General features: G+C 35.1%; 1 protein-coding gene across 6 annotated transcripts in view; it reads left to right on the top strand.

Annotated features, from left to right (window-relative positions):
* Positions 1–22,729, top strand: part of Cd36 (CD36 molecule) — a 51,423-nt gene extending 28,694 nt beyond the window's left edge. For all 6 annotated transcript variants that reach the window (XM_036181358.1, XM_036181360.1, XM_036181363.1 and 3 more), the window contains exons 4-15: positions 3,563–3,723; positions 7,805–7,952; positions 8,364–8,543; positions 9,754–9,845; positions 11,751–11,797; positions 15,136–15,205; positions 16,206–16,393; positions 17,505–17,623; positions 18,638–18,711; positions 19,227–19,281; positions 20,029–20,193; positions 22,551–22,729. In XM_036181358.1, the coding sequence (XP_036037251.1) occupies positions 3,563–3,723; positions 7,805–7,952; positions 8,364–8,543; positions 9,754–9,845; positions 11,751–11,797; positions 15,136–15,205; positions 16,206–16,393; positions 17,505–17,623; positions 18,638–18,711; positions 19,227–19,281; positions 20,029–20,193 (1,299 nt within the window). In that variant the 3' untranslated portion in view covers positions 22,551–22,729. The remainder of the gene's footprint in view (positions 1–3,562; positions 3,724–7,804; positions 7,953–8,363; positions 8,544–9,753; positions 9,846–11,750; positions 11,798–15,135; positions 15,206–16,205; positions 16,394–17,504; positions 17,624–18,637; positions 18,712–19,226; positions 19,282–20,028; positions 20,194–22,550) is intronic.
* Positions 22,730–22,935: the final 206 nt, after the last annotated feature.

Here is a 22,935-nt window from a genome sequence, read left to right as displayed (position 1 = left end):
CACATGAAGTCTAGTGGCTTCTCTGTTCATACAAAACAATATGTATGGTCAGAAACGATTTCTAATTCCGTAAGAATATACTGACTTATTTTCTTTCAATGAGGACTGAAATAAATTTGTACTTTAAGAGATATAAAATAAATAATAGCTATTATGTATTTTTTGTAATTTCCCCTAATACTAGACTAGTGTGGAAGTAAACATCTTGGCAGAGTATCTTTTTTAAGGATACTTTAAAAAGCAATAGAAATCTGAACAACATATGAGCAGCTCTTATTCCCATGTACGTGGGTTACACCACTCCAGAATTTTCAAACACACCCTACCTAGCCTGCTGCCTCCTTCTTCTCTAAGGACTTCCATTATCCTTTGCATTAGGCAATCTAGTTCCCAAAGATGTGAAACTTTATTTCACATCTACCAACTAAGAGCAGAGGCTGACCAGGGTGAGTGTAAGACAGGGAAATTCAGTAGCAGTATGAAGCAACAGGATGGTGTAAGGGTCAACGATGCAGATTGCCTCAACCGCTCTGTTACTCTTTGCCTGGGCTGCACTGGCAACAGCCACCTGCTTTCTTAGAAACTGTGTGCTCAACCTCAAAGAGCATGCTACTGCTCCTACCCTTCCTGACCCTGTCATTCAGTGAATTGACATTTCCAGGTGAGGAGGAGAAAAGTGGGTTATGTTGTTCCTGTGCTCATCGACTCCATTAGGCTAAATTTCTGTGAAATATGTTTCTTCCTTCTCCCCTTAAACACTCTTCGACCTGGTCATTCTTCCCAAATCACTTGATTGGAAGTTTTACCAGCTTGCTAAAAACTCTTTGTGTTTGCACTAGTTGCTATGACTTTACAGACTTCCTGTTCAGAGAGGGAAAGCCCTGGAAAGAAGCTGGCCCATCATCTATGGTAACTCTCTTACCTGGCAGACAATGAAACGGACCCTCAGGGTTCTGTGGCTTTCCATGTGGTCCCAAAGCTCCTAAACAGGAGGCACTTCCTAAGAGGTGTCTCAGTTCTGCTGCTGTATACTTTCTTTCTTTCTTTCGTGTTTTTTTTTTCAATGCAACTGGTATACATGATTTCTAATGTGTATAATGTCACACACACACACACACACACACACACACACACACACGGACAGACACACATACACACACACACCATACTACTTCTTAATTTTGCTCTTTTCTTTGAAAATCAATACTGCAATGACAAATTAAGCAGTAGTTTTTGGAAACATAGCGTCTGGTATTCCTGAAAACATACTAAGATTTACAGAGGTCATGTTGAATGGGATTCCAAAGAGGAAAATTCATACTTATGTAATTTATCCATAAGCATGTGTGGCCTTCATTTATTAAAGATTAGTCATAATCCCTTGAATTGCCCAAGTTTGGAAGAAAAGGGTTTTGTTGTTGCTGCTGTTTAAAGCTCCCAATAGTACTCAAGTTGTCTCTCAACTTTTTTCTTTTGCCTAACCAACACAGCTTCTCAGAAGAGGAGATTCCACCTGGCAAAAACATCTTTTGTGTGATAACTTTTAGAGTTAGCTTGACTCGCAGTTTTGTTGCCTAAGGGACTGTTGCCACTGGTTCACTTGAAAGCTTCCTTTAAAAAGCAGCAAGGACTCCTGGAGCTCTACCTGGGGCCTGCCTGAGGATCTCTGCATCCACTTCCATCAGTTACTGGATGAGAGTTCCAGCACAACAGTTAGGGTGTTTGGCCATCTGATCACCAGACTAGGTCAAATCAGGCTTTCTCTCGACCATTGCCAGCAGTCTACAGAGGATGTATCATTGTGGATTTCTGGAGACCTCTCCATCACTCTGCCTATTCCTGTTCTCATGTGGTCATCACTTATTGTGGTCTGTTATTCCTTGTTCTCCCTTCCTGTTCTTGATCCAGCTGGGATCTCCTGCTCCCCTAAGCTTTCTTTCCCTTGAACCTTGCCCTTCATTACTCCCACTGTCGTCCAGGTTGTTCATGTAGATCTCATCCATTTCACTGTCATTGGGTGATTCCTGGGTCTTTTCTAGGGTCCCATTTTCTAGGTAGCTGCCCTGGAGTTGTGTAGCAGTCTAGTCATCTTTGTTTTACATCTAGTATCCTACTATGAGTGAGTACATACCATGTTTGTCCTTCTGAGTCTAGATTACCTCACTCAGGATGATTTTTTTTCTAGATCCATCCATTTATTTGCCTGCAAACCTCATGATGTCATTGTTTTTCTCTGCTGAGTAGTACTCCATTGTGTATATGTACCATATTTTCTTTATCCATTCTTCAGTTGAAGGGCATCTAGGTTGTTTCCAGGTTCTGGCTATTACAAACAATGCTGATATGAACATAGCTGAGCAAATGTCCTTGTGGTATGATTGAGCATTCCTTGGGTATATGCCCAAGAGTGCTACAGCTGGGTCTTGGGGGAGATGGATTCCCAATTTTCTAAGGAAGTGCCATATTGATTTCCAAAGTGGCTGTACAAGCTTGCATTCCCAGCAGCAGTGGAGGAGAGTTCCCCTTGCTCCAAATCCTCTCCAGCATAAGCTGTCTTCTGTGCTTTTGATCTTAGCCATCCTGACAGGTGGTATCTCAGAGTCATTTTGATTTGCATTTCCCAGATAATTAGGGATGTTGAACAATTCCTTAAATGTCTTTCAGCCATTTGAACTTCCTCTGTTGAGAATTCTCTGTTTAGTTCTATCGCCCATTTCTTAATTGGACTGTTGGGCATTTTAATGTCTAATTTCTTGAGTTCTTTATATATTCTGGATATCAGCCCTCTGTCAGATGTGGGGTTGGTGAAGACCTTTTCCCATTCTGTAGGCTGTTGCTTTGTCTTATTGACTGTGTCCTTTGCTCTACAAAAGCTTCTCAGTTTCAATAGGTCCCATTGATTGATTGTTTCTCTCAGTGTCTGTGCTACTGGTGTTACATTTAGAAAGTGATCTCCAGTGCCAATGTGTTCAAGACTACTTCCTACCTTCTCTTCTATCAGGTTCAGAGTAACTGGATTTATGTTGAGGATAGCTTGAACTGTTTGGGAGGCACCCAGGCTGTGGGACCCGGACCTGTCCTTAGTGCATGAGCTTGCTGTTTGGAACCTGGGGCTTACACAGGGACACTTTGGTCAGCCTGGAAGGAGGGAACTGGACCTGCCTGTACTGAATCCACCAGGTTTAAATGAATCCCCAGGGGAGTCTTGGCCCTGGAGGAGATGGGAATGGAGGGGAGGGGCTGGGGGAACGTGGGGGCAGGTATGGGAGTGGGGAGGACAGGGGAACCCATGGCTGATGTGTAAAATTAAAACACAAATATAATAAATAACAAACAAACAAACAAAAAGCAACGAGGATGGCTTCAGTATTTACACACTGCCTTCCTTCACAGACTAACTAGAGAGGGTGCTGTATGGGGACAACATTCCTGCTTCAAGTGTGTGACAAAGTTCCACAAGTTCTCACAAGTTGTTCCCTTTAGTCTACTAAAGCTAACAAAATCTTGGAAGTGTCCATGTTCATTGTAAAGAAACAATCCAAACTTGTTTTATTTTCTACAGGAAGTTGTCCTTGAAGAAGGAACAATTGCTTTCAAAAACTGGGTTAAAACAGGCACCAATGTGTACAGACAGTTTTGGATCTTTGATGTGCAGAACCCAGATGAAGTGGCATTGAACAGTAGCAAAATCAAAGTTAAGCAGAGAGGTCCTTACACATACAGGTGAGCGAGTTCTTGAGAATGAGTAGTGTCTCACCTCATTTCCGAGAAGTTTTCCTCCCAAGGAGTTCCATTGTATTAAAATGCACTGATTTTTTTGCCACTAACTTACAGTTTTTGTTACCTCTAGAGAGTCTTAATCTATAGATTTAATAACTCTTCATGTTCTTATACATATATGGTATTTAAATGTTATCACATACTATGTAGAAAAGAAATACAGAATGTATGATCTATATAAAGCTAACAAATAACTCCCCTACTCAACAGCTTCTGTCATGTTCCTAACTCCACAGTGGGCATGCTGAGGGTTTTATGTATACATGATTAACACCTTAAACTGAAACAGGAATCTTATATCTGTGATTATCTGTGTGGCTTCTGGGCCAGGAACAATAGTAACACCTAAAACCTCTATGCCAAGTGGGTCAAAGACTCTACCTGTACATTTTAAACTCCGCTGTGTGATTTAGATACATAGTCCATTTTGAGAACCACAAAGCTAAAATGATTTTTTATAATGGCAGTTCCTGCTAAAGTTCTGAAATCATCTAGGTGTTGAGATTTACATAGAAATTTAAACATATTTTCTCATTATGCTGTACTTTTAAGTGCTCTAATAGTTTACTTAATGCAGTTATGAATAGAATCTTAAGTGAATGCATCTAAGAGAAATAATCAGAACCTTTCATTGTATGAAGAAGAAGAAAACAAAACAAAAACAGACCATCAAATAAGAAGACACTTGTCCACGTTCACATAGAGATAGGGACTGGTAATCCTATTTCTTCATATATTTTCTTCTATTTAAATTATAGATCATCTTCTTTTCAACTCTCACAGCAGTCAAAGGCACTGAAAAAAACCTGTGGATTAGGAAGAGCTTTATTTTCTGATGAAAATAGAGTTGAGTCTTTTATATCTTTCTTTATGCACTTATATGAATTTCTCTCAAGATGAAACACAACAATTTATACAACATGATTAATTTATATCACAGATTATTATATAATCCATAGTTCTAGTTCCTAAGCATTTTGAATATTATATGACTGTTCACTGTTTATCCTCCATAAAGCTTGTTTCTGGATTAACATTTAGCATTCCAAATTATGAAGTAATAACAAGAGTTGCTATAAAGATCATATCTGCAATATCAGTAGACAATTCATGGATTATCATGTTTTAATAGTCTTCTCTTTACTGAAAATACTGCTAACAACTGACAATTTTGCCAAAGAAGACTGTTTTTATAACTGCAAGAAAAAATTTTTTTCATGATATTATAGTACTTATTAGCAAAGTATTCTGTGATATCTTATTTCTAAGAAATATAACGGTATAGTCTGTGTCTATTAAATCTTATCCATTATAAGACACAAGAAATAAAGTAAAAAATATATGCCTAAAAGGTAAAGCATGAATAAAATGATCAAGTGTGAAAAGAAAGGAATACCTATTAGAATTTAAGAACCTTTCATGTCTTTTTTGTTATTGTTGTTGTTGTTGTTGTTGTTTAGGGATAATGATTCTCTGCTTTGGGGGTTTTGTTCTATTTTTATTTTTTGTTTGTTTAGCAATAATGATTTTCACCTTTAAGGATTTTGTGGAAGTGTAAACATAGCAATTAAGCCTAGTTATATTCTCCTATAAAGCATATACATATATATAAATCTTATAGGATTCATTCCTACAACCTATAGCCTATCTCCATGCAGAATTAAAAGGGGTAAGTTAGATGCATCTATTTTGCTTGTCAAAGCAGCAGAGGAAGGTGGTAAAAAGCAGGGTTTACAGGTACACCTTACAGACAGCTAGCTCTCCTTTGTATGGCAATTTCAGCCGCCCTAGCTGAAGTGTCAATCATCTTGTCTCATGACATCACCAAACTAGAATGTCTTTAGCTTGTCTGGAAACTGTAAATAAATGGAGGACAATCAACTGCCTTTTAAAAGGTGTTACTATTTTGAAGATTTTCTATGTGTTAGGTGAAAGCATGCCTAGCCATTGAGGATGCTCTAACTGTATTTTAAATTGAAGCTGTAGAAAGGGATGCCTCCTGAAACAGAACTGCTCGTTGATTTAGCCTCCGGCTGCTGGAATGATGTTGATGAAGCATTGGCAGACGATAGGAGACATGGTCAAAACATAAAATTACCTGCTTTAAATCATAATTATATCCCAACCTATAGTGACTCTGATTACTACAGTCCTTTTGGATATTTTAGATTATGAAATTTATCTTTGCTTTGGCAAGAATACTAACGAAGGTGTCAAGTATACCTCTGTGGTAACTTACTTCCCTCGGTCTTATTAACCGATACATCGCAAGGCTTCCTTTTAAAAAAAAAAAAAGAAAAAAAAATTTAAAAGGTGAGTGATTATGTTCTTTCAAAAGAACTTTCCTAAGAGGGGAATCTCATTTTACTGATTTTTCTCTTACTGGGTGCCATCTACTGGTTTGAGGTTGTAAGTGCCATTTAAGGGAAAAATGGATCCAAATTATTGAGCATTTATTTCACTTAGTCCTAACTGCATCAAAGTTTCTGAAAGTGCTGCAACCCTATGTGACTCATTATTAATGGGTACCTTAATTTAAAAATAGTTATTTTATGAGAAAGACATTAATAGGAATTTAGTGCCTTGAGTTATTTCAGATTTTTTCAAGTTGCTTAAATATCTCACTCAATAGAGAATAAATAATAAAGCTTTGTACAGCATCTATTAAAATAGTGTTCCTGTTTATATTTTAAACATGTTTTGAAATGATATGGCCACGAACTAGCTTATTAATGGAGAAGTGAGAGTCAGGTGTGATGGTCTGCCTTTGTAATTACAGCATGTGGGAGCTTGTCACGTAGCAAATTTGTGACCAACCTGGCCTGCATAGTTCAAGCATAATCTGAGCTAAAGCAGGCCAAGAAGTAAGAAAATACTGAAAATACACAAAACTCATCATGTGTATGGGGAACCCATAATCTTTACTCCACAGGAATTCACATTTCATATCAAACTTGTAGGCCCATGCTTTTTTCAGTCTATATAATAGTTATTCAGCTTGAATACTTGACATCCAGATATAGAAGAGTGTACTGAGTGATAGCTACCTCATTTCATTTCAATGGATAACTTGTACAAACTGTTTTTATACAAAACAATCATCTTTTATCACAGGCATGAAGTATTGCAAATGTTAAGCCAAGAGATTAGAAGTAAGAACTCAAGAGACAAAATGAAGGAATAGAGTTAGCTCTGGACCCCTTTAAATGGGAAATGAGTCTCTGTTGCTTAATGCTGGTTTCATTAACAAACTTATAGCAGGGATGCTGGCTGGACTACACACTTTGAGAGGTCTTTCTTTTCCTTTTTCTTTCTTTCTTTCTTTTTTTTTTTGTTTGTTTGTTTCTCAAGACACGGTTTCTCTGTGTAGTTTTACACCTTTCCTGGAACTCACTTTGGGAACCAGGCTGGCCTCAAACTCAGAGATGCTCCTGCCTCTGCCTCCCAAGTGCTGGGATTAAAGGTGTGTGCCACCACCGCCCAACAAGAGGTCTTTCTAATATGAAAAATATACTCTCTGACCCTCCTTACCTTCAAGATAAAGACCATTGTTTAGTTATATAGCCTTTTATGTTTAAAATCTCACTTTGTGCCTTTTATTCCCACTAACTGTTTTCCCATCACTTAATTAAACACTTGTATTGCTCAAACAACATCATTTTCTTCTTTAGTATTTTGTACTTGCTACTTTTTGTCTTTTCTACATACATTGCTATTTACTTGGACCATCACATGGAATTGCTAGGGGCCTATTCCACTTGGATGCCCAAGCCCAGCATCTAATTCTCTCATTTAGTCCTAGTCCACTTTCCTCTTCCCAGGCTTAAGGGCCTTTCTGACTAGACTGCCAGAGCTGTAGCAATAGCTAGTTATTTAGCATTGTAATTCTGTGAGTTAATGAAAACTGTAACTTATTCAGAGTTAAAATAGTATTTGTTGGATGAATGGAGACATTTGCTATCTAGTGGTTACACAAGACATTTATTTTTTTTCTCCTCATTTTGTTGGCTTCTCTTTGTTTCAGAGTTCGTTATCTAGCCAAGGAGAATATAACTCAGGACCCTGAGGACCACACTGTCTCTTTTGTACAGCCCAATGGAGCAATCTTTGAGCCTTCCCTGTCTGTCGGGACCGAGAATGACAGCTTCACCGTTCTCAATCTGGCTGTGGCAGTGAGTGGATAACAGCTACTGTGTGCAACAATTCAGAGCCTGTCTCAATTAATCTTATAATTACCCTCATCATTTCACTTTAGTTATCTTACCAGTCATGAAAAACATGTATTTATGTTATTTTTGTCATCAGAAAGACAGCATAGTAATGATAATCATTTGACTTAAGTATCATTTAACAATAGCTCTTCAACTTGAATGTCTTCTTGTGGCTAGAAATGCTTCAGAAAAATGTAATTGTTGAAGGGATTAGGAAAAAGTGACACAAACTGTAATTTTAGTCTGAACAGAATTTGGCAGATTTTGAAGGTTTAGTTTGATTTTAATTAAACTCAATTGTTCTCTTTAATCCATTTATTCAAGAAATGGGATAAATTGATTTCTCAGAGTGGTTTTTTTTTTTTTTTGTAGGCTGCACCACATATATACACAAACTCATTTGTTCAATCTGTGCTCAATTCACTTATCAAAAAGTCCAAGTCTTCTATGTTCCAAACAAGAACTTTGAAAGAGCTGCTGTGGGGTTACAAGGATCCGTTCTTGAGTTTGGTTCCATATCCTATTTCCACCACGGTTGGAGTGTTTTATCCTGTAAGTACAAATGACTACACTGTTATATTTAATTATGGAAATAAAATGTCATTGGGAAAAATTTATTGTTTTGCATATTAGCCATATTAATTAATCTGAGGATATATAATTCATTATTTTTAAAGTCTGAATCTTACATGCTAGTGAAAAATTACTTAATGAGTTTGACTAAACTCATCTTAATTTAAAAGTTAATCAAATTTTGGTTCTTATAGACAATTGAGAATTCATTTGTAAATCTGTAAATCTTTGCATGTTGTATTTAATTTTGATTTTTGTTCTAATGAATCAAGGTTAATATTATATTTTTGTATTAAAAAATCAAACATATTGATCATCTCTTTCCTTGTTTCCTAGACCTTTAAATTTTAAAGTATCAATTAAAAAGCTACTGTGAATTTCTTCTTGAGACATTCAGCAAGCTTCAATTACTGAGGCTTGCAACTCGATTTCACAGAATGGTGGTTTGGCGATTAAGAAGGTGTAGATTTCCTGCTATGTGTGTTTACAGCTCTAAGTTCTGAGCTCCAAATGGGCTAAGATGCTCAAACCAAATCTCTGTTATAACTGTTATATTATTGGATACTGTATAGGAATATTACTTGTGTTTTCCAGTTCTTTATTGCTAGTGTTTCAGATTGTACAGTTATACATTAGTTAAATATTAATTGGGAAGCCTGAAGAAATTAGAGTCAATTATTATTTGAACCAGATTATCACAACTATTTCTTTGGCTATGGAATTTTTTATTTTGTTTGTATAATCTTTTTCATTTTAGTAAACACTATTAAGAATTTGAAAATTTAGAATACCGTTGGAAATCTGTTGTCATTCTCATAAGTTTAGATCAGTGTGTCCTCACTTGAACATAATAGGAACAAGTGAAGAACATTGACTCTGGTTAATTCCTAGCAGTGTTGGAGCTGGTGCCCATCAGCCTCTGTTAGTTATTTTCTTATATTTATTATAATTAATAAATATAGTAAATATATAACAAATAATTACATTCACTATATTTATTATATTTTATCTCAGCACCTAGCAGTTATTTCTAGGCAACTTTTATATTCTACCATTAAATTATTTAATGATAGAAAATGATTGTGAATAGCTCCTATTTGAAAAATGTGAAAGAAAGTTAGTTGCACATGCTATGACACAGTAAACAAGGCTTGATATCTATGAGTAATTTTTGTTTATTTTTTTTCAGTACAATAATACTGTAGATGGAGTTTATAAAGTTTTCAATGGAAAGGATAACATAAGCAATGTTGCCATAATTGAGTCCTATAAAGGAAAAAGGTCAGTAACTTTGTGGTTGGGGAGGGGAGGGGGGGTCTAGGCTATTCTACAGTGCTATCAGTATTATATTACTACTACTTCCAAGGCATGTGTACCATTCTGTGAAACAGACATGGCTATAGTGCATTCTTGGCAATGGCTGTTTTTCCAGGCATTCAACCCCTCTTCTTGCCACTCTCTTGTTCAGAACAATCTGACTGACATTCAGCAGCACAAACATTTGAAAGGTTTGCCTTTATTCCTTCCCTCTCTTAGTCAAAGAAATACAGTGTTAATTTTTATCTTATTAGTATATCTAACATTACAGTGAATCCATACAATTAAGTGGTAACAAATTAAAACATCAATATGATTTATGAATTATGCAAATAGATCTTATTTTGTCTTTTAAAATGAGCATATGAAATAAAATGTGTACATTGTAGTGATGTGTTCTAAATGAGTCTAAACAGGAAAATGTTTAATGAACCCAAGCATTTTTACAATTTCCCTGCCATGCCAATTTTTTTCTACCAATGGAAAATGGAATTAGCATTTCAAAGACAGTAATAAATTTACCCAATGCACAATATATCTATCACCTTTGGACAAACAAAAGAACAGAATAGGTTCATGAACCCATACTTTTCTTTCTCACAATTCCTCACAGTTCATCTGAGAGATTCCTAATTATTTATATCTGTAAAATATAGAGAAGCCAAATAAGTACCAGGAGGGAAAAAAAGCTTTCTTTTTTTCTAAACCACTAAAGATAGCAGAATTAAATGTGTAAGTGATTTTCTTAACCTTTGTAACTACTACTTACATAGTTCTAACATTCAATGAATAAATGTTTACTGTTGTACACTTTTGCTTCTAAAGAAGAAGTTCACATTCACATGTTTTTATAGAGAAATCTAGTGGACAAAAGTAATTCTGTGTGTTTATTTCTGTGGATGTAATATCAAAACTTGCATATTGAGCACTGCACATATTCCTGGAGTTTTAGATTGTAGGGTGGTGTTGAAAGGGAGTGTCAATCACTGAGTTGGTTAGAACTGAACATGGTTGACCCATGAGATTGTCATAGTATGCAGTTGATTTAACTCTGTGTGCTCAGGCTGCGTGTGATTAGCAGCACTTCCTTTAAAAACTTGAGCAACAGTATTTGATATCCTAGTAGACTAGCTGTATTTTAGGAGTGGACAGCAATAGTTTTTCTCTCACTCAGAATGGTTAAAGAGCATTCACAGGAATTTAATTCTATTCTTCTTAATCATTTCCATATATAAAAATATATTAGATTAATTAGATAATAAAAGAAAATAAATTCTGTCCTATTTTAATACTAGTCCCTGATAATGCTAAAATGGGAAAAATGTAAAACCTGCAGAAAGTACAATGTGGAAAAGGTAAACATTAAATATTAACATATTTTGAACTATATGAATCAAAACACCAGCTACTCAGTTTTCTTCCTTTTTTCTCCCCTTCTATATCAGGATGAGCTTCTGTCAGGAGCTTCTTCAAGACTTTTATTCTATCAGTATGAATGCTGAACAAATTACCACATAATTCATTTCTGTGAAGGAAATGAATTCCTGAATAGACAACTACATTCCTCTCATTTACTTCCAGAGTTCTGTCTGAGTGGTTACTAATGAACTGGGCACTTAGAGGCTTGTGGTTTATAATCTGTCCTGTTAAGGCTTCCAGTACTTTGTTCATTGCAATAAGATTAGAGGATCAAGCAATTGTGGATTGAATGATGTGGAATTAAATTAAATTAAATTCTAGCTGTCATCGCCTGTATTTTTCATTATGTTGATAAAAGTAGTGTTTAAAAATTGAAAGAGTAATGTGAATATTATGGAAAATATTCTTGAAACGGGAGTATTTGTTCATCTTATTTCTTATATTCCTAAGGAATTTGTCCTACTGGCCAAGTTATTGTGACATGATTAATGGCACAGGTAAGAATCTTTGTTGTGATAACCACAATGAGTCTATCTCACCGTCTCTCACAAGTCTACTTCCCTCCCAGCCAAAGGGATTCTGAAGGTTGAGGGGCAGTGCTAACCAGTCAGCATAATTGGACATGTAGGTTCAGGAAGGGGCTATCTCCTTAAGATGACAGGATTTTTAGATTAACCCCAGAAAATCAACCTTGTTGCATTGCTAGAAAAGTTCTGCTTTATAAAAATATCTCCCTTAGTGAGTGGCATCCAATAAGAGCTTAAAAACAGAGGTGTAATTACTAGTCAGTTCTCCTCAATATTAGACTGACAACTTACATGTGAAGAGGTACAATTTCAAAAAGGAAAACATATCCCCAAGTGAGATGCAGAGCTGAGATGGAGGCAGCAAGATTGCTCAGAAGGGGTGAAAAGCAAAAGTAAAACAAGGTTAGATGTCTCCTATCAGTGGAGAATGTGTGCTAAAGTGTGTGCTCTAAATTAGATTTGAGATGCAAAGAATCAGCTCTTATCTTTGATTTGGGGTATAGTTAGGTTGTGCTTGTAATTGTCCTTAAAGAAAAGCACAGCACGCACAGTCCATCAATGTGAGAACTATGATTGTATAGCACAATGCTAAACAAATATGAAGAAGTAATTTAAGTCAAAGATAAGCTTTTAATTACTAAGAAGCACATGGATAATGTTGACGAAAGCGACATAATGAAGATAATGAAAGTTAAATAAAAAGGAGCCACGGGAGCTGTTTGCCTTTTCAAAGGCAAAATTGAGAAGTGCAGGTTTATTTAGTTAAATAAAAAGGAGGCACAGGAGCTGTTTGCCTTTTCAAAGGCATAATTGAGACGTGCAGGTTTGTTTAGTTTTGCTCTGTCTTGTAGGAAAAGCAGGAGCAACAGCATTAATGTTTTCTAAGGGTACTTCTCCAAATAAATTTTCGAGTATTTCAACACTTTAGTAGTTACATAAGCCTAATAATCCTTAGATGAAGACAAATGTACTGTGCTATTCCTAAACAGTAAGGAATGCTTTGTGTACAAGGGAAAAATCATTAAAAACTCTGTTTGAAACTAGAATTGCTTTAACTAAAGATGACAGAGCTTTGGGATTTTCTTAGTGTCAATGACAAAAACATCAGGCATGAAGCTGAGAATATAGAGGCAGTCTAAAGAAGGAAAAGGAGTAGAGAGAGAGATGAGTAGAAAGGGAAAGATCCTTGTGAGGGGGTACCTTGCTATGGGACTAGGGGGAGAAAATGGCCACTGAAACAAAGGTGCCAATGTGTGACTATCATAATCTAAAAGTGCATCTTCCTACTATTTGAAACACATCCACTGAAAGGTCTGGTACACATTTAGAATGTTTCTTTTCACTGGAAATGGAGAGATACTTTAGTTAGTAGACAGTGTGACATCCAAGTACAAGAACTTGAGTTAGATCCTCAGGAACCATGGGAAAATACACAAACAACAACATTTGAAATGGTGAAGTGTACTTGTAATTCTACAGCTGGGAAGGCTGAGATGGGTGGATCTCTGGAGCTCATTGCCTGCCCTGCCCAGCCTGTTCAGTGAGCTTCAAGTCCCTACAAGAGACCCAGCTCAGAAGTGAAGATGGACAGCCTCTTCCAAAATATAACAAGAATGGTCTCTACCCTCTTTAGCCAGGCTCCACCGTACAAATCATTCTCAGCACTGTCTTCCAATCTCCTATTAATATGGCCCATTAAGCCCTGCTTAAAGCATTCCACTGCTTTTCTACGCCCAAGTCCCAAAGTCTACATTCAGAAAACAAGTAGCATGGTCAGGCCTGTCATAGCAACACCTACTCCCTGATAGCAGCTTCTGTCTTAGTTATTGTTTCATTGCTATGATGAGACACTATGGCCACAGCAACTCTTATGAAGGAAACATTTAATTGAAGCTTGTTTATAGTTTCAGAGGATTACTACATTGTCATCAGGGAAGGGATGACTGCATATAGGTAGATATGATGCTAAAGAAATTAGAATTCTACATAATGAACTACAAGGAGCAGAAGTGGGACACTAGGCATGGTTTGGGTTCTTGAAACCTGAAAGCCCACCTTCAGTGATATACATTCTCCAACAAGCTAACACCTATTCCAAAAAGGCCCTACCTCCAAATCCTTCCCAAGTAGAACCACTCCCTGATGACTAGGCATTCAAATTTGAGCATATGGGAGCCTTTTTTATTTGTTTGGTTTTGGTTTTGGTTGGTTTGTTTGACATAGGGTTTCTCTGTGTAGTCTTGCCTGTCCTGGAACTCACTCTTTAGACCAAGCTGGCCTCAAATTCACAGAGATTTTCCTGTGAGTGCTGGGATTAAAGGCGTGTGACACTGTTGTAGTATATTATTTTAAGATGTGCTACATTAAACAATGCTGTGGAACATTTGTTTAATGATGCAAAGATGTGTTGCATTCTTTTAATGTTGCATTTGTTTAACTCTGTGAAGCTGTGTGACTGTGCCTGTCTAAAATACCTGATTGGTCTAATAAAAAACTAAAGTACCAATAGCAAGGCAGGATAAAGGGTAGGTGGGTTTGGCAGGCAGAGAGAATTAATAGTAGGAAGAATATGGGAAAAAAGAAAAAAGAGCAAGAGAGCAAGGAGAGGAGAATGCTATGGACCAGCCACCCAGCCATACAGCCAGTCATGCAGTAAGATTAAACGTAAGATACACAGAAGTAAGAAAAGGAAAAAGCCCAAAGGCAAATGGTAAATGGGATAGTTTAAAGTTAAGAAAAGCTGGCAAGAAACAATCCAAGCTAAGGCCAGGTGTTTATAATTAAGAATAAGCCTCCATATGTGATTTATTTGGTGGGTCCCCCAAAAGAGCAAAAACAAACAACAGTTTGGCATTTCATTGTGGGAGCAAAGAAAGCTGAACAACATGCCACCACTACCCAGTTATGGGTCCATTTTTATTCACACCATCACTCCCTTACAGATATGCTCATGGGCCAATTTGATCTTGGCAACTTTTCAATGGAAGTTTACCACTCAGATCACTCTAGGATACATCAAATTGGTAAAGATAGCTAGGGCATCTGTTGTGACTGAAATGTGCTATAAGTATATGTATACTTTGACAATGAAAGATATTTGATTATATATTGAAAACAATAACTTTCATATACTTAATAAATGAAATATACTTTTTTATTTTCTGAAAGTAACTGTGCCACTGGTAACTTTAAAATCATATGCACAAACCATGTTTTATTTCTACTGACTACACTGGAAAGGGAGATTTCTAGACTTTACTAGGGTTCACCTCACACAAAAACACTTGTCACTGGTTGATCTTTGGCAGATGCAGCCTCTTTCCCACCTTTTGTTGAGAAGTCTCGGATACTGAGGTTCTTTTCCTCTGACATTTGCAGGTAAGTTTCTGGAATGTAAACATTAGACTTTTTCCATTCCAGTCTTAAAGCAAAGAATGGGAAGCCTAATTATTTACATTATTTGAAAAAATAGAGAAATATTTCTCTTGATTTCTTAAGAATGAATGTGATGATATGGAATTAACATTTCTGTTTTTTCAAAGTAGCCTATGCATTTCAACATTTTATACTGTAAGCCATTTTTTTTTGTCATTTCTGAGTACTATTTATCATGTCTCCTGATAAACTTTCATGATACATCAATCAAGTGTAAAGGGAATGCCTAGTCTTTCTGAAGATGTTTAGAGAAGATAAAACATTTGTTACAGAGCTATGCAACAAAATTTTTTCAAACTGTTGGGCTTCAGAATATACCCATGAGTACTGAACCCACACAACTACTCATGGTCCTCAGTCCTGTCCCTAAAGATGATACTTTAGATACCTTAGAATTATTGCTGTGTGTATAAAACTTCTGAGAACAGTGTTTCTTCACATGGAGTTCACTGAAGGTCAGAGAAAATATTAATTGAGCTGTGACACACTGAAATGGGCATGGTGGACATGGGATAAATGGTATTGATCTGTTCCATGCACACACCCCACCAGGTGAGCGGCTCTTTCTTTAAGCTCTTTTCAAAAGATGGAAATTTCATTTAAATTGAGTACAAATAAAGAATTTGAATAAGTTATATAAATATTTGTTACATAGAAGAATTTAACTATGAGGAGCATTCCTGACTTTTATTCCCCATTACAGTTCACATGTAAACTTGACATTAGAAGGTTTTTAATGACTAAAGAATTCATATTTCATACTCATGTTTTAATCATGGTATGTTGTAAATTGTAAAAATAACAACATCAATAGGTTTCCTAAGAAGTTGACTATTTTGTACATTAAATCAAGACTATAAACTAGGTTTAACTAAAAGAATCAGGTCTCTAGAATAGGATTCAGGCTCCTAGTATGAAGCTCTTTCTTCAAATGTCCATGTAGGTCCATCTATGCTGTGTTTGGATCTGATGTTGACCTTAAAGGAATCCCTGTGTACAGATTTATTCTTCCATCCAAGGCCTTTGCCTCACCACTGCAGAATCCAGACAACCACTGCTTCTGCACTGAAAAGATCATCTCAAAGAACTGTACATCATATGGTGTGCTAGACATCGGCAAATGCAAAGAAGGTGTGTAGATATGCTCATTACCAAATTTCACGTACATTTTTTATTTAATAATGTTTGGGAGTTTTATTCTTTAAACTGTAACATAAAAATTAGATTGGTCTAGAAAACATTGTATTATGAAAAATAAGCCATATTCAGAAAGATAAATATCACAAATTTTCCCTTACATGCAGAACGTAGAGTTAAATCTCACCCTCGTGTGTGTGTGTGTGTGTGTGTGTGTGTGTGTGTGTTTGAAACTGTAATGGGGACCACACTAGGGAAGGATAAAGTCTTAAAGCGTGGAAGAGACACCAATAAAATTCAAGTGACAAGAAAGCTTAGATGAAGGCTGCTAGTGAGGCTGAAGAATCCAAAAGAAAGAGGAGACGGTGGATAAGAGTGTGTCATGACATATAATGTAATATTTACCCATAATTCTTTTTTATTGAACATGTAAAATTAAAGGAAGGTAACAGAAGGTAACCTTTGGTGGCAGCGAATCTTGTGGTGCTTTTATATGCTCTTTTTGTTTTTAGGTGTCTGTTGTGTTTTAGTATTGCAAAATTGAGTTATTGGGAAAATCACTGGTATTATGCCATGTTGTTTTGATGGTTCGGGAAAAAGGAAAATTCCCAGGATACAATGAATTTCCTAACCTTCTTCCATGGTTGTAGCCTTTTCTACTTAGAAAATGGAGAATAAAATTAAATAAGTGTACATTATGTCCCTAAAGTGAGAAGTGAAGAGCAAAGCGCTCCAAGCCATCCTCGTCTTATTTACATACAGTGAAAATACAGAAAACACATTACTGAGACTTCAGTGCTTTCATAGCGCCAGCTGGAGCGTAAGAACATGTTTCAAGCCCATATGTATGTTTTTTCTAATTTGTTTAGAGTTGAACATTTGTATTCTGGAAATTAGTGTGAAGAAACAGACATCAACTGGCTGTTTAATAAAACGTCACAGAGTTTTATGTTGTTTTGCACAATATTAAGCAGATGATGCTCTTGCCTCAGAATTTCAAGAACAACTATATTTTCATGTATGAAAGCTTTATCCTCCAGCGAGTATTTGAAATGATATATGAAATGTAATCTATGTCCACTTGTCTCTTAAAATGTATCTTCAGGAAAGCCTGTGTACATCTCCCTTCCACATTTCCTACATGCAAGTCCTGATGTTTCAGAACCTATTGAAGGCTTAAACCCAAATGAGGAAGAGCATAGGACATACTTGGATGTGGAGCCTGTAAGCCATCATCTTATTGATCTGATTTGGTTAATATTCTCCTAAAAATTACAGAAAATAATTTTATCATGATCTTGGATAATATGCTTAAAATCACTGAATAAGATTATCACTAATCTGGATAAGCACTTATTTTTTCCTATTCTGATGTATAAATGGCATGAAATTCAATTTTGTTTTCAACATGTGGGACTTTGCAGGGCTTTTACTGGCCCATGGATCAGGCATTCTAATGATAAAAGTTAGTGCAATTACCTTACAGTTTTATACATATAATCATCATTATTATTACACTTAACTGGCATTGCTTTTATGAGGAATCACTGCTATCAGAGATCAGAGATATTATGATTATATGTAAATTTAAGACAAAAAATCTATAATGAGAATAATGTATAACAGTTGCTATAGTACTACTATTAACATTTAAATTATCTTGATATTCTTTTTGAAACCAGAAGGAAGATTATGGTTGCAGCTCAGTGATCTAACATTTGCCAGGAATGCATGCTCTGGGACTAGCTTTCAGCATCTAAGAACTGCAGGAGACACATTTCTGCTAAAATAGTAGAAGTCTGTAACATTGCTTTTTACTGATATGTGGACTAACCTAATATTTGGACATACATTTCAGGAACTAAAGTATCTGAGCTTGCCTTTTTATATTCTTTTTTTACTAATGTTAATTTCTTCGAAACCAAATTATGTAGATTTCACAATTTGAAGATGACTTTGTTAGCTAAGGCAAGAAAACTCCCTCTCCCTCTCTGTTTCTCTCTCTCTCTTCATATATATGTATTATATATATGCACAAGATTGCATGTATTTAAGTACAAAGTTTAATAGATTGTAATTTCCCAGCCTTAAAAAGTCTTCCATTTTAAATGCAAAGAGACTCTCCTGTGTCACAGAAAAAGGTAAAATTTGACTATTAAAAAGAATATTTAGAAGCTTGTAATTACTTAACATTGGTTTTTTTTGTTGTTGTTGTTTTGTTTGTTTGTTTGTTTTTAGATAACTGGATTCACTCTACAATTTGCAAAACGACTGCAGGTCAACATACTGGTCAAGCCAGCCAAAAAAATCGAGTGAGTCTCCTTAACATTGTTGTTTTTGTACAATTAGTAGCATTTTGTTATAAGTATGTGAGTAGATTAGTGAAAATGCAAAGAATGACTTATGACTTTTCATCATTATGCCATTATGCAATTATTAAATGCCTAGGACACATTTTACAAAAATCAGATCTGGTGCTTATTGAAATGGCATTTAGATATTTTAAGCACTGTTAGTTTCATGTCATTGGGGTCACCTCTTATGTACACTATATCCAACTAATTCTACTATAATAACTTCTAGGTCATATACTTTCCTAGATTAGAATTTGTACCTATAAGCCAATAATATAATTAGAAATCTACATTAGATATATGAATGGAGAATCTGAAAAACATATGTGTTAAAATTAATTCACTGAATAGAACAAAATCAAAGAATTTGAGCAACATTGCAAGACTAATTGAATTCTAGAAAATGTATTTATTCTAAATGTCTTTTACATTTGTATAAATATACCAATAATTATTTTTGATGTGTATTATAGAGCATTAAAGCATCTGAAGAGAAATTATATGGTACCTATACTTTGGCTTAATGAGGTTAGTATTTTATTATTCTCTAATAACAATTTTATGTAAAAGCTTTTGGTATTTAAAAATGATGTATATATTATAATATTTGAGGGTGAGTTTACATTACTTATACATATGACCTTACACTTTGATATAACTATTAGAAAAACAACTAAATTACATAGAAGTATTTGTTAAGTTTTATGTTTTTTTCAGACAAACAAATAACTTTATATATTTTACTTATCATACAATTAAAGAAAGAGACATGCATACATGCCACATCACAGAACTCAAGACTCATTGACTATACCAGTGGTAATAAAATCCCTATTATTCCTAAACAGGACATATTAATGTAGACTGACAATCCTATTGACTGATAAACTATTTTACTGTAAACTTCTAAATTGATTAATCACAGAATCAGAAAATACATTGCATAAAGCATCAAAGCAAGTACAGCTGTTGACATTTGCAATTTCTCCCTGACACCGGAAAGCAGCATTTGGAAAGCTGTGAAATGTTTAAAAGAATTCCAAAATCAAATGAATGCCAGGAAACTGCTGAGTTCTGTACAGCATGACCAAAGTGGGAAGGGAGTCATTACTGCACACTGGCATGGGAAGAATATTTACTGTTGGATGCAAAGTGAATTTTACTGACTTTCTGAGACAGCTGCCACCTATGCACATGTTTAAAGAAGAGGATTGTATAGACTTATTTTGTTTCATTAATTTACTCAAATAATGTTAATTGTTAACTTGATTACAGACTGGAACTATTGGTGATGAGAAAGCAGAAATGTTCAGAAGTCAAGTGACTGGAAAAATAAAGCTTCTTGGCCTGGTAGAAATGGTCTTGCTTGGGCTAGGAGTGGTGATGTTTGTTGCTTTTATGATTTCATACTGTGCTTGCAGATCCAAGAATGGAAAATAAGTAAGTGCTATAGCAAAGTATGTATTCTTTAACTATTTTCATCTTATCAAAAATGGTTATAAATTAAGGCAAAAATATTTCTAGACATGTTTAGCCAACTATAATATGTTAATGTATATCCCAATTTAAGATATGTTTGTAAATTTAGGAACAAATGATGACTGAAATCATGACCATTGTAAAATTAGCAGAAATACAACTTTTGTCCAAATTTAGACTTACTTATTTCTTTTATTTTATGTCAATTATTGAAAATTACAAATAGTTTATGAAAATTATAATTGCAAAATTTTAGTAGATTGAAATTCATAAGAGCAAGTCAAAAAGATGAAGATCCAGAAATATATAGATTTTGATGAAATACAGACTTTAACAAAATATCATCATAAAACTTGGATGGCTGCTTGTACATGTTAGGCATGTATTTTCCCAATCATGGGATAATGACATGACACTCTGATGATGAACTAAAAATCACTATGTGAAAATTAGAATATAAAATTACAAGAAAATCAATTAATACATTAATTGACTTGGCTACTTTAAACAAAAAGTAGTTAATTGTTGCTAATACTTACAAGACTTGGCAAAATTGTAGAGTATGTTCAATGCACTGTGATCTAGATATTAAGTGTCCATGATTTTCTACATAAACAGAAATGAAAGCTCAAACTACTTACCCTGGCCTAAAAGTGAACTAACTTTGAATGAACATTCCCAACCTCTGTCCTCCCCCACCAAATGGAGCATGAGTAGGAAATACTTGGCTTAAAAAGTCACAAATTCAAAATAAATCACTTTATTCTACCTAAGCCAAAGATTGACCATAAACTGTCTTATGTAGAAAATTTTGATTTTTATCTCAATAATTGATATTGGACAAATACTGATCATGCTTAACATTTTACATAAATTATCACATCATCTGTAATTGAATTTTATGTTTCCAAAAAGCAGAATTAAACACTATGCTAGATCTTCTGGAGACATTCTTAAAAATTATAACAAATGCCAAATTGTCTATGTTGAAGTCTAAGTTAATCATATTAATGTTTTCAAAAATAGTATAGAAGTTAATTACCAATATTTATTTTATGGGAAATTGAACAATTTTATTGGGGAAAGCAACTCAATATTGTTTTCTGGGTCATTTCTGCCACTATTTCTAAAATTTGTTTGCACATGTGTTTAAAGTGCTAACCTAACATATACACATTTTAATAGTTAAAACAGATGCTGGAGAGATGCTTGGGCAATTAAAAGCATCCTTGCTCTTTCAGAGGACCCAGAAGACAGCTGCTAACTCAAATTTCAGGGGGTTGATGCCCTCTCCTGGCCTCCACAGTCATTGCATGCACATGATGATACACAGATAAATATGCAGGCAAAATACCCAGACACATGAAATGAAAACAGCTAACTCTATTGCATGAAAAACATTATTTTCAATAAAAAATGAGAAAAATAAATACCATCCTCCCAAATTAATACTTTAATTTTCCCATTTGCCTGACATCAAGTTATGATGTATATTCATATGTCTATAATAGACTAAAGACAACTAAAATTGATCAAATCCCTGCTCAAGTACGAAAGCATGTCTATACAAGTTATAATTTTTCTTTCTTAATTACGTGAATAACTTCATCATTGCTTTAAAATCCTTTGATATATGGTTGTTTAGGTTCATATGTGGCTAATCGATAAAAAGAATTAAAAGCTCTTAATGTCTTCATCACTAAGTGTCTGTTTTATTAATACTTTCCACGGTTATAAAGAAAGAAATATTGCCTTTTAGAAAGCATTTTCCACAGAAAACAGACTTTTCTTTGGCAATAACTTGACTGTGCTAGGCTTACAACTATGAGGGGCAAGTTGCTGAAATAATCATTTTTGAACACTCAAAAAATTATGTCTCTGATGAAATCTGTGAACAATTGTAAAAGGAGATAGTTATATAGAAAGGACTATAGTAAAGGGTTAAAGAGAATGTGGTTTACTGCATATATTGTGAGAACACACCAATCTAAGTTTGAATGTAGTGACATAAATGCCTCTTCATGGAAGATTGTCTTAGTGTATTGTGATGCATGGCAGTAGATTTAATTAGCTTTCCTCCCTGGTCTTCTTATGCTCAGCTCCTGGGAGTTAGGCTTCAGCTTTTGCTGTGTCATTCTTGAATGGCAACATGTGTCCCCTTAATGATGAAACTCTTAATGGACTTCTCTCTTTAGCTTGAGATATTGGGCTGCATAATTGAAAGTGTCATATCTTGAATATATATATATAAAAAGAATATATTAGATTTTTCATTATCCCACTGCTTTCTGATTGGTAATGTTTCTTCTACTTTACAGGTAGTAAATGAGCCTACATTTATGCACCAGCTACATAAAGATCTTTGAAAGAACCAATCTACAAATGGAGACTTAATATATGCTTTGTTTTTATAAAACACATCTATCTTTAGTTGAAGAAATGGTGGTGTTCTCTCTCTCTCTCTCTCTTTCTCTCTCTCTCTCTCTCTCTCTCTCTCTCTCTCTCTCTCTCCATATATATATGTATATATACATATATAAGAACTAAGCCAAATCATATTTCAAAAGGATTAATAGTCACTATAGCCTATCTTTAAAAAAATCCAGCACTTTATAAAGTCCATTCGTAACACTGAGTGGACTTCAGTCTCTGTAGAACCAATTATTCTTGTTTTGTTCTGATTTATTGATGTGCTCCCTGATG

This window comes from Onychomys torridus, chromosome 3, assembly GCF_903995425.1.
Source record: "Onychomys torridus chromosome 3, mOncTor1.1, whole genome shotgun sequence".
Taxonomy (NCBI): Eukaryota; Metazoa; Chordata; class Mammalia; order Rodentia; family Cricetidae; genus Onychomys; species Onychomys torridus.
This window is presented reverse-complemented; position numbering and strand designations above follow the sequence as displayed.